This window comes from Eufriesea mexicana, unplaced genomic scaffold (assembly GCF_001483705.2).
Source record: "Eufriesea mexicana isolate 0111107269 unplaced genomic scaffold, ASM148370v2 scaffold1137, whole genome shotgun sequence".
Lineage (NCBI taxonomy): Eukaryota > Metazoa > Arthropoda > Insecta > Hymenoptera > Apidae > Eufriesea > Eufriesea mexicana.
In genome coordinates this window covers 102,362-113,269 of record NW_016909254.1, presented here as the reverse complement: position 1 = coordinate 113,269, position 10,908 = coordinate 102,362, and the positions used below count along the sequence as shown (strand labels likewise).

The 10,908-nt window shown below is 47.5% G+C and overlaps 2 protein-coding genes across 3 annotated transcripts; both read right to left on the bottom strand.

Annotated features, from left to right (window-relative positions):
- Window positions 1-373: 373 nt before the first annotated feature.
- On the bottom strand, window positions 374-2,720 carry Teh2 (tipE homolog 2 phospholipid transfer protein). 2 transcript variants are annotated; one of them, XM_017900199.1, is made up of 4 exons: window positions 2,319-2,720; window positions 1,861-2,119; window positions 1,310-1,488; window positions 374-1,007 (listed from the first exon to the last, which is right to left on the bottom strand). In XM_017900199.1, the coding sequence occupies exons 1-3, from the start codon at window positions 2,602-2,604 to the stop codon at window positions 1,317-1,319; spliced, it is 717 nt and encodes a 238-aa protein (XP_017755688.1). In that variant the 5' UTR covers window positions 2,605-2,720; the 3' UTR covers window positions 374-1,007; window positions 1,310-1,316. The 2 variants fall into 2 exon arrangements, with proteins under 2 accessions (XP_017755688.1, XP_017755687.1); XM_017900198.1 differs by having other exon boundaries at window positions 1,321-1,488.
- A 114-nt stretch (window positions 2,721-2,834) lies between these two features.
- Teh3 (tipE homolog 3 phospholipid transfer protein) lies at window positions 2,835-5,762 on the bottom strand. Its single transcript, XM_017900197.1, is given in 4 exon segments — window positions 2,835-3,771; window positions 3,774-3,792; window positions 4,265-4,304; window positions 4,307-5,762. Coding segments are annotated over 4 exon segments (1,521 nt in total). The 5' UTR covers window positions 5,616-5,762; the 3' UTR covers window positions 2,835-3,618.
- Between the last annotated feature and the right edge of the window lie 5,146 nt (window positions 5,763-10,908).

Here is a 10,908-nt window from a genome sequence, read left to right as displayed (position 1 = left end):
ACAAATACGTACACAAGCACATCACTTATTCTATAACGAACGAATGCTGCGTTAAAACGTGCCACTTGAATATTTGTTCCTTACGTTTAAAGTTATCACGTTGTAGGAAGGCGCACCTTGTTACATCGCATCTCTGAACCTCATTCAAAATACTGGTAGATGATCGAGACTGAGCTCTCCGTTCGGATCGACCATGATCGATCGACCGACATATACTTTACCTCGTAGATCAACGAACCCGCCGTCAGAGATTATTATGTTCGCGTATAAAAAATCTCGCGAGAAGTATGATACCGCGATCGGTATAGTAAAACTGTCGCGGTCACTCTTTCGAAGTGATTGCACGAGAAGGTAATCGTTCCCGTTCCCTGGTAACACGGTGTAAAAATATCGCAGTCATCTCGAATTAATTCGTAAGGACAAACGCTTTGGAAAATGCACTTTCGATGTACGATCCAAGATGGTCGAACGGTTCGGTCTTAGCCTAATTTCGGCTCGTATTGCACTTTTTTTTATCACGGGAGAAATGTTCGGAAAAGGAGTCGCTTTTGTTTCCGCGGTAGGTGTAGTAGAAGGTTGAATTTTTTGATTTATCGCGAGTTCGAGATGGACAGAATTCGTTTTGGACCGACCGCGAGGGTCGAGCGCGGTCCCATAGGCGAGATTGAAGAAGAGCAGAGTTCAGCGTGGTTACCAATTTCGTTTAATGAAAGCAATCGAGCTAAGCGCAAGTGCAATTTATTGCGATAGACGAAGGTCGATTTTGGAAGTTGTGGAAGTTTGAAAGAAGTCAGAGTAGCTCTCTGATTTACAAACGAATTGCATTTGTCTTCGTTGCCGGGGTTTCCCTAACGCTGCTATTGCTTTCGATCGCTTAAATTTAGAACGTGAAGTACGCTGGGGATTCTCAGTAATTCCTTCGGCGTCACTCCCGCGCTGGGGGGTGAGCCCTTGGTAGCAGTCAGTATTCCTCCTCGTCCTCCTCGAACTCGTCCTCTCCCAGGATTCTGTACGGATGCAACAGAAAACTTGCGATAGAGAATACAGCAGGATCACTTTGGCAAACTGCATTGCGGAAGCGTTGCCTCGAGGAATTATCTTCCACCGTTTTCTTCCGGAGAAGAAACCTAACCTATCAGCGTGCCGACTTTCGTTTCTCTTCGTTACACCTTGTATCGTTTCGTAATGGTTGAAACGAGCAAACGATAGACGAATAACGTTTTATCGACAGACGATAATTCCTCGATGCAATTCTAAGGGGTCGATAAAATATGGGTCCTTCTAGCCGCACCAGGCACTGCATACATACACGTTACTTACTCTTCCTTTCTCGCGTTCTTGTCAATAAAGTTACACCCTGGTCCTCCACAAGTCTTGCCCATCGGTGGACAGTACCAGTAGCATAATACAACGAGGGACATTCCGAAAAGAAATATAGGCACTACCAAGGCCAGCACTAGGTACCACAGGTTTTCATTCCAAGAGTACCTGGAAATGTTCGAAATAGAAATCATCTTCGTCGAAAAGAGATTGGGTCGATTTGTAAATGCGTAATGCAAATTCTCTAAGCATTCTTCAACTATGAGTTTCAACTTCGCGAACAAAGGAGTGTCCTTCGATTCCATTAAAATGGAGAAAAAGACTGGAAAATGTAACGTCTAACGGACAAAGTTGATCGCGATAACGTGTCAACGTTGAAAAGTTGAAACCGAGTGCAATTTTCTGCACACAAAAGCATCCGAGACTATTGAAAATTACTGTGACACGCTATACTCCGCATTAACCTCGATGTTCCGCGGACATGACACGTTTCGTGTTTCCGCCCGCGTAGTTGTCACGAATGCGACAGCGTAATTATACCTTGCAACGACAGTCTCTGGATGTGTTCTGCTGTAATAGCAGCGAAATATCTTTCCCATGTTCGAATATCCGTATTTCTTGGCAAAATCGGAACAGTTCACCCTGGGTGGGTACCCACAGCCTACCGTGTTCACAAAGAATTTCGTGTCCGAGACGTCCCAGGGAATGGAGCCCAGTGGTTTCGCCATGAATTCTTCGAACGTCAGCCTCGTGTAATTCACCCTGATCTGATGGCAACGAAGCGCGGCGCTGGTACAACCTGCGACCCAGAAAATTCATCGGTAACTCCCTAGAATCTAGGAATTCGAAACGCACCGTATAATCATAAAGAACTAGGCATAATCTGGCTATATTACTTTGACAAAGATACCCCATTGATTATTCGCGCCATGTAAAATTCTCCACGAAGAAGCAAGGGGTATTTCTAATGAAATTCTGGTACCATGACGTATACGTACCTTCTCTACAGCTTGCCCAAGAACAGTTCTTCAGTCCCTCGGCGTAAACGTGATCGGTGACGACGCAGGCCACGGCGTGAGGAGAGAAATCGGCCAGAATCGTGGAGATGGCGGGTTCCACGACGAAAGGGATTAGAAAAAGAAAGGCAAAGACAGCAAGAATGGCGGTGGTGCCCAGGCAGAGCGATGTGTAGAACTTCGCTTTCTCCACTAGAGACGCGATTTCTACCACCGATAGCACCCTGCCCATGGTGCTGGACTTGGTGTCCTCCTCCTGGGCACCCATGATCACCGTTGACTCGTCGGAATCAATGATTGCTCCGTTTGGTGGGTCACTAGGACCCTCTTCGTTCAATTTATAAAACTTTCTCCTCTTCGGGAGACCTCCAGTCGAACCTATCTCGATTTTCCACGACGCTTTCTTTCCTTCGATGTCGTCGCGGAGTCTCGTCTTTTCTGTCTCTCTCTCTCTCTCTCTCTCTCTCAGCAGCTTTGGAATAAAACGATTGACCGGGTCATCGGATTCGTGTTTCTCGCTATAGGCCGACGATGAGCTTCGATCGTTCAACTTATTGTTGTTTGATTAAATTGAATTAACTTTATATGGCAAGCGTACGGTTGAAATACTTTCAAAAGATGCACTAAGCGGCGAGTCTATCAAAGATCTCTCTGTAGGCTTGTTGCCAGCTGTGCAGGGATCGTCTCGGATCGATCATTTACCAGCAAGGCACGTCCTTCGGGTATCAAAGTGGTTGGTAGTGTCGGTGTGATTACAATAAGAGTTGCTTAGCCTCGATACGCAGAGCTATATGTAATAAGTGGTTCTTATCTACTGTCACGGCGAATCAATCAGAAGGGGGACACTTAAAAGCTACCGACGAATGTCGTGTCACGTGTAAAAGACGCCGAATTGTCTGTTGTTCCTTTTGCTTTCCTTGGTTTTTCTTTTTGTTCCTAGTTAACGTTTGCCGTCGTATCCGAAATATGATTGGTCGAGTCCAAATTCAGGATCCAATCTCCTTGTCAGCAGGAGAGAAACAGGCGAGAGCAGTGTCGCGTTATCCGGTCATACGAACCTCTCGAAGCGATTCATCCGCGCGCATGTGCGCGGTTGTGTGTGTTGGCAGCGACGCGGATATTTGAAAAAAAGCACGTGTGCTCTCGAATGTGTACTTCTCTTTTTTCTTTTTTCTTTTTTTTGTGCAGGCAGTGCAAGTAGGAAAAATCTTGTTGCTTTTTTTTCTTTGGTACTTGTTCTTGACCGCTTGCTCTCTCGCTCTTTTTTCTTTTTGCTCGATTTTCAAAGATAGTTTGCGCTTTTTGCAGAAGTATTTGTATGTTTTCTTTTGTAGTTTTTATTTTTTTGCAAGATGAGAATTTTAACCACGCGTTCCCCCCCTCCCCACACCTTAATAATGCCCGCGCAGGGAGAATATCGACTGACGAGCCGGACTCTCCTCCAGGAGGGGAATGCCTGTGAACAAAGAAGAAAACGTCGCATGAAAATACTGCTAAACGGAGAATACGTTCTCTAAAACATCGTGCAGACTTTTCTGAGCGTTGGCAACTTCGCTGCATTATTGGAATCGCTAGACAAGTGTTCGTTCGAGCTATAGCTTCATTGATTCTTTGCTCAACTACGTATGTGCATTAGATAGCAAAGGTACAAAGTTTTTCTTTTTTTTTTTTTTAAAGAAGAGTCGTCTAAAGGAAATTTAAAATCACGAGATACGAAACGTCGTCGTGACCTAACAGTGACTCGAATCTGGCGAGGAATAGTCCAATTTTGAATAACTCCGATCTCTCGTTCTCCCCGGCAGATGCTTAAGAGTTTCGATACGTGTCCGATTGGTGTTAAACCTGGTCGGAAAACCGGGATGAAACCGTTCGTTATTACAACCGGGAGCTCTATAACCGTCGTCTCGTTGCTGTTTAACAATTCTTACGTGACGGATCTCAGAGCGCCATAGCAGAGTTTCCTCCGCCAGCATCCCCTAGGTTACCCGAAGCGCTCTTCTCTATCGACACGAGTGCGCCAACCGTGCCCTTGAATCTCATCTTGGCATCGTCGCCGACCACCACGGTCCTCTGACAAAAGATCAACGTCAGACAACTGACGACGAACAAGATACTGGGCAACAGCAACGCGATCAGGAACTCCTTATAGGTGGTCTCCAGGTTGAATCGGGACACCACCACCCCGGTGTTACTCTCGGCGTAGTAACACGGGAATCTAGCGCGTGCGTTATGATCTGATCCATCTTTCCCGTATTCGTGAAGAAATTCCTTGCATTCCTCGCGAAGGGTGTTGACGCAGCCTTCTAGATTAATCAGCAGGCGACTCTCGTTGGCTATAATGAGGTCCTGCTCGGGCGGTGCGACCATTCTGGTCTCGTCCAATGGTTTCGTCGCGAATATGTTCAGATAGGACAGATAGGTGAAGTTGGTGAGGTCGGTGAGGAGGTCTTTCTCTAGCACGGAACCGTTGATGCAATCGACAGCCTCGACACCCAGGGTGGAATTGAATATCCCGTAACAGGACGCCATCATGACGTCGCCTCGATCCTCGTGCCAGATCTCTCGATTCGTCTGAACGTCTATAGCTCTCTCGCATTGACTCAGATAAACCTTGTCACCGCTCAATAGGATCATGTTCTTGTTCCTGGTCGGGATATCCACGCACCTACGATCGCAGTTGTACGGGGTTCTGATTCGCTCGCAAGTGCCGCGGTTACAGTTGAACAGACCGTCTATGTCTATGCAGGTTATCTTGCCGCGTCTACCGGAACACTTCAACGGTGGATCGGTGTCGTGGAATATGCACTCGAACGCGTCGGTTATGTTGATACACACGCCGGACGAACAATTGAACGTACCGGTCAGATTTCGACACTCGTCCGCGATGCATTTCGATTTCTTCGCGTTCTCCTGGTCGATACCGTAACAAGTCTTGTTCGTGGTGTTGGTACAGTTCGCTAACAGTATCGTCGAGCCATTCTTGCGAAGGTTCACGTGAATCTGGACGCAGGGCCCGGATGTTTTCGACAGACACCATTCTCCGCAGCTACCCCATTCACAGTTGTCCGCGTTCACCGCGCGTATCGTCGTGCACATCACTGGCACCTCGCTGATGCCTGATTGAAAGGCTCTGGTGCTCGGCATGTAGATGGCCACGGTGAGATAGACCAGGGCGACGGAGGACAGGACCGCGGTCATCTGACAGATGCAAATGGTCCCGCAGATCCGACCATCCTGCGGCGGGATCACCAAGTTCTCCACTGGCACTTGCTTCGGCATCGTGCCCGGTTTGTCGAGTTCAGTTCGATCACCAAGAGAATCCTGATGTCGATGGAACGATCAGCTATTTCGAGAGCTCACATCCTACGTCTGCCTGCTCATCGCGATTACGCGCCGCGCTCGATTCTCTACATCATTGTCGCAGCATCTTTCGACGCACTCTCCGATCCCCTCTCTCTCTCTCTCTCTCTCTCTCTCTCTCTGGCGTTAAACGAAATCGAAGCTACGAGCTGTGCACGCTCCAGGGCATCCACGCTTTATCGATACACGGATTTATAGTTTTCGTAGACTGTACGTACCACCAGCGATCTGTTCCATGGAAACGAGTGGATGTTTATTCAACGATCCTCCTTCATCGTACATTTATCGCGTTCCAGCTGTCAGTGGATCGACCAGCCGCTATCCTCGAGGCTCTCTCTCTCGCGTCAAATTTTATTTATCGTTTCACCGAATTGGTCCCTCGAAATCGTAGGATAGATCGGTCGTTGCCAACTCCAGCGACGAAATTCGAAGGATCCCGACGAGGCTCAGGGTCAGGCTGGCTTCCGCATCCCGATCTCGGGGATATCCACGTCAGAGTTTCTCGCGAGTTCGTGTCACGGTGTTCTTTTTACAGCAGGACGAGGCTGGTCGCGCGCGTGTTCTGCTTTCGGTCGCTTTGCGCCTCGTGTGAGGTGCGCGGCTCCAAGCGTACAGCGACAACGCGCACCGATCGATGATCCGCACATGCGCCTGATCGAACTGCAACGACGCTGTGTAGTGCCGCATTTGACGTCATTGATGTACCGTCTTGCCATCAGGAGGATCTCTGTTGCAGGATAATCGTCCAGAGATGGCGGGATCCGCCGGATCCACCAGCAAAACATTAAACTGTCTATTTCGCGAGGCAAAAATTTCCGATTCTCATTCGAAAAAACTTCCTTTCCCTTACCCTTCCTTGATCTAGAGCTGAACTCTGAAGCGTTTAATAGAAATCCTAGATCTCGTCGATCCGCTCCTCATTTACTCTCGTTTTTGCTTTCGTTTGCAAATTTTTCCGTTTCGTTTTACCTTCCCGACGTCTATATTCACGAGTTTCACAACGAAAGCATTCGTATTGGAGAAGCACCTGCTGTTTTATACGTTTCCCGACACGTTGCTGCGAAGAGGAAGATCGATGCTCGAACATCGTACGCAAATGCAACGCGTCACCGAGCAAACTTTATTCGAATGCGTACCGGTTGAAACTGGGTCGAAGATTCAGACGCGATGAACTTTCTTTAATGAGATTTCGAGAGTGGCTCTCGGCCAGTTTTAAGAAATGTGGAGCTGGTTTTATTTTCGCCCCGCCGATGAATTATTTACTTCGATTAAACGCCCATGCTGTTGTCCGATCCGGAGGAATATCTAGGATCGCGGGGCAAAAGCAGATGCAAAATAGATGCATAATCGTTCTTTGAATCTGGAATTCAAATACGCTGAATATTCATTTCGTATTTTACGCTACTGCGTACAGACCCTAAAAGGAAGGTCTTGGGGAAGAATGAAATCGAGATGGGAGTCCGATCTCTTCCATCTCGCCGAGTCGTAAAATTTTACGTCAGACATATCTGTTGCAATACCCGGCATCGAACTCTTCGCGAAAAATCATATTAGTTTCTCATCGTACCACCTACTCAGCGATTTTTTCCTAAAACTCCTTCGAGTTCATAACGCGTTTTGTCTTATGAGAAGATCGTCTTCCCGAATTTCAAATCTTTAGCTTCCGCATTAGACAGGTCCTCAAACGTTCCAAGTTTGGAATGACATGTCTTAAGAAGAAATTCGATACATCGATATTAGCGATAAATCGAAAAGCAACTGGCAGATTTTCAGCTGGAAATTGAGAGAAACGCTCACGAATTCGAAGGACGAGAAGAAAGGGGCTAGGAGTAATTAGCAAAAGAGTTTCTTTGCACGAGGCGCGACATGGATCAGGTCAGTTTTTCCTTCGAGACTATCGGTGTGCGACGCGAACCACCGGCGCAGCTGTGACACAGTTTCCCTCGCCATAGGGCTTTCAGGACAGGTGACACAGTTTGAGGGGCAAGCAACAGAAGTAGAGAAGACAAAAAGCATAAAGTTCACGGCACTAACTCGTAATTAATTGCGTCGCGATATAGAAAGCTCTTCCCTTCAATTTTCTTACCGCCATCTTGTCGTGTCCCCCTTTCAACGAGCTCCATAACGAATTTTACGACTACCACCACCGCGGTATCTTCCCGATTTACCCACCCTCGATTCCAATTTCTTCCCTCGTCCTCTTTCACTCTTATACCAGATTTTTCCCTCCCCGATTTCCAGCGTGTATTAAACGAGAGTGCGTGCGAGCACGAAAACTCGCGATTGCCGCAATTACGCGAGGTCTCTCGCCGGGGTCGTGGTACTTCCTCTTCGACGAGCCAGCGGAAGGAAAAAAGAATCTTCAGGGCACTTGGCGGTGGTTCTACAATGAGAACACGCGCGAAAGGATCGACGTGCAAACGCGGTCTTTTGTTCCCGTCTTTTTCCTTCTCTCTCTCTTTTCCTTCGTTCGCGGAATAAAAGCCGAAATCGCGATAACGCGTGGTTCACCGGAACCACTTAATTATCGGCCCGTGTTTTCCATAACATGTACGCTCCAGTTTTTTTAATTCCCGCCAAGTCGATGCCGCCATGGAGGTTGCGACACAGTTTCTCCCTCGCGCGATAGGACCTTCGTTCTTGCTGACACAGTTCCAGGCACATGCGACGAAAAAGGAGAGGAGATCAGGGTGGGTGGAAAAAAGGAAAAGAAGGGAAAACGGCAGTGGAAGAAGTAGAAGGCACGACGCGTTAGCACGTAATGTAGTTTATCGAGCGTTAGTCGCAGACGGTGTGGCGCCTGCTGTTTTACGCGTTCCTCGAGATCTCCACCACACGCGCGGTTCACCTGTCTTTTCCGTTACTGCGAATTCTAACGTAAAAGCTTTCGCGAATTTTATCCTCTTCCTTCTGCTCGAATTTTACCCGAGGAGTAAATTTTTTCCACATTTCTATCTAACTTTTGGCTCCTGCATTTTCTTACCATTTTACCGAATTTTCTTCAAATTTTCTCGCAGTCTTTGAAACATCTTCAATAAGATTCTTAGATATATTTTTTTATTTTTCGTTTGATGTATCTCCGATGTACTTCTCATATCGGATACACAGTGATCTTCGAGCTTTCTCGCAATTCTTGAGAAATCTCGGATGGATTTTTCAAATTTCTCGGAATCTTTCGGGGAGAATTTCGAGGAAATTCTCGAAAAAGATAATTCTCCTTTCTCAGAATCCTGCAGGTCTTTCGAATTTTCTCCCTTATCTGATCCACGAGATCTCCGATGCATCACCCGGATGGCAGCTACTCGTTAATTTTACTCTTGCCGCGTCTTCCACGCTTCCTCTTCGCTTCTGGCCGACCTCTCTTCTCGCTTTTCGCCTTTGTTCGCCGCTTCGTTTCCTGCGTCCTCTTCGCCGTGTCGCGGCGCTTGTTAAGCGAACGCGACACTTCCGCACCCTCTTCGCCGGTGGTGGCATAAATATTTCGGTGGCAGCCCTGCCGATTTGTCGGGCTCATAAGCAAAGAAAAGCACTCGACTGCTCGGCTTTTCACCACGCCAGGCAGTTTTTTGCGGACCGCGCGAGTATGTTCACTTTGCGCGAGCCTCGTTTCAAGCGGAACGCTCCGGGCTGCGCCGAGAAATTTCGATCCTCGACCTTTCCCTGCCGCGAAACATCGTTCCTCCGATCTCTTCCCTTCGGTTCGACTTTCCGAATCGTTACTTCGGCGAACACCGGGCTGCTCCAGGGAATTCCCGTTGCGGTATTCCCGCGGAAAACGCTGGATTACGTATCGATTACCCCGAATCGTTACGGGGTGGTAGAAGGGATGCGATGTAATTTTAACGGTCATAGTAGAATGCGTTTGGTGACGAATGGCTGAATGGATTCAAGCGTTTGTAAACGGTACGGGAATGCGATGTACGAAGCGTGGTATTTTCTTGAATCACGTAGCGTAAAGTCAGCCATGAATAAAAAGCTTCGAGAAGGTAAATTATATTAGTAAAGACACGTGTTCGGGTATTTATAGAGTTTCGAGATTTGTCCGCGATGGTTTTAAATAGCCACTGATGGATCTTTCAATGGCGAATATTTTATGAGGAATATTCGCACTGCAAACAATCGATTACTCGATACGCGAAATGCATGTATGCAGCAGGTTCGTTTAAAATTCACAGAGAAACATAGTCGTACGGGGCTGGTTTATTCTTAGAATTCACGCGTTACGATGTAAAAATAATCAGGTTAATGCTCTGTTAGATGTTATCGCTCGCAATTTCGCTACGTCATTTTCGCGCTACTCGAACGGCGGAGAAATTGATAAATAGGGTATAAATGAAAAGTATTCTAAAGCGTATGTGGAATAAGAAAGAAAGGCAGAGGCACGAGTGAGAAATTCAAGTTACAAAACAAACACGATGCACTTGTACTACTTCGATTCTCATCGCGTGTGATCTAATCGGTCTAATCAATCTAATCGAGTTTCCGTGTCAGTCGATACCCTTCGCGCGACATTAATCATCGAATCGAACGCGAGAAAGCATTTCACGCGAAACTCGGTCACGTTTTTCCCGAAATCAACGCCGAAACGATCGTTACACCGCATACGCGTCCACTGCGTTTATCCTACGCTAGATTTCCTGCCTTCCGAACCCATAAAACACCCCTTCATCGTAATCAGAAACGAGCGTCGCGAACGCGAATGCATGACATTTATCACCACGTGCTGCATCCAAGAATAACCCAGTCGATCGATCGGTTAACGATCATCAGCCTGGTTTTACACTGAATCACCCGCTTGTATTCCGAGCGTACCGTGTCGCGGTCAAATAAACCAACATTTTCACCACGTTATCAACCCGTCGTTATCGAATTCCACGCTGGTAGATCAGACACGAAAGAAACGAAACGCGACACGAGCCATCCCCAACGTGTCGCCTCGGTCTACGAATGCCTCACTGACGGCGCGTTAAAAATTTCGCGCCAATAACACAGTCGAACGCGACACGAATCGCGACACTTTGCAAATCGTAGAATCTAACGATCACACGAACGGAGACAACCACCTGTCAAACAGTCGTTGCACGTTGTTTACACGAGCTTGATCGCAGAGACGGACGCAGCGATCGGCGATCACGGTTCGCCGCAGCGTCGCGTGCCGATAAGCCGCGTTAGGGTGGCTTGGCTGGCGAAACAGGGTGGAAAGCTGGAACTC

Excerpts from the sequence above, each read along its gene's own strand:
- Teh2 (XM_017900198.1), bottom strand. The coding sequence starts at position 2,604 with ATGGGTGCCCAGGAGGAGGACACCAAGTCCAGCACCATGGGCAGGGTG. Across the intron at positions 2,120-2,318 it reads TTGGGCAAGCTGTAGAGAAG|GTTGTACCAGCGCCGCGCTT; the intron begins GTACGTATACGT and ends TCTGGGTCGCAG. Across the intron at positions 1,008-1,320 it reads AAGAACGCGAGAAAGGAAGA|AATCCTGGGAGAGGACGAGT; the intron begins GTAAGTAACGTG and ends GCATCCGTACAG.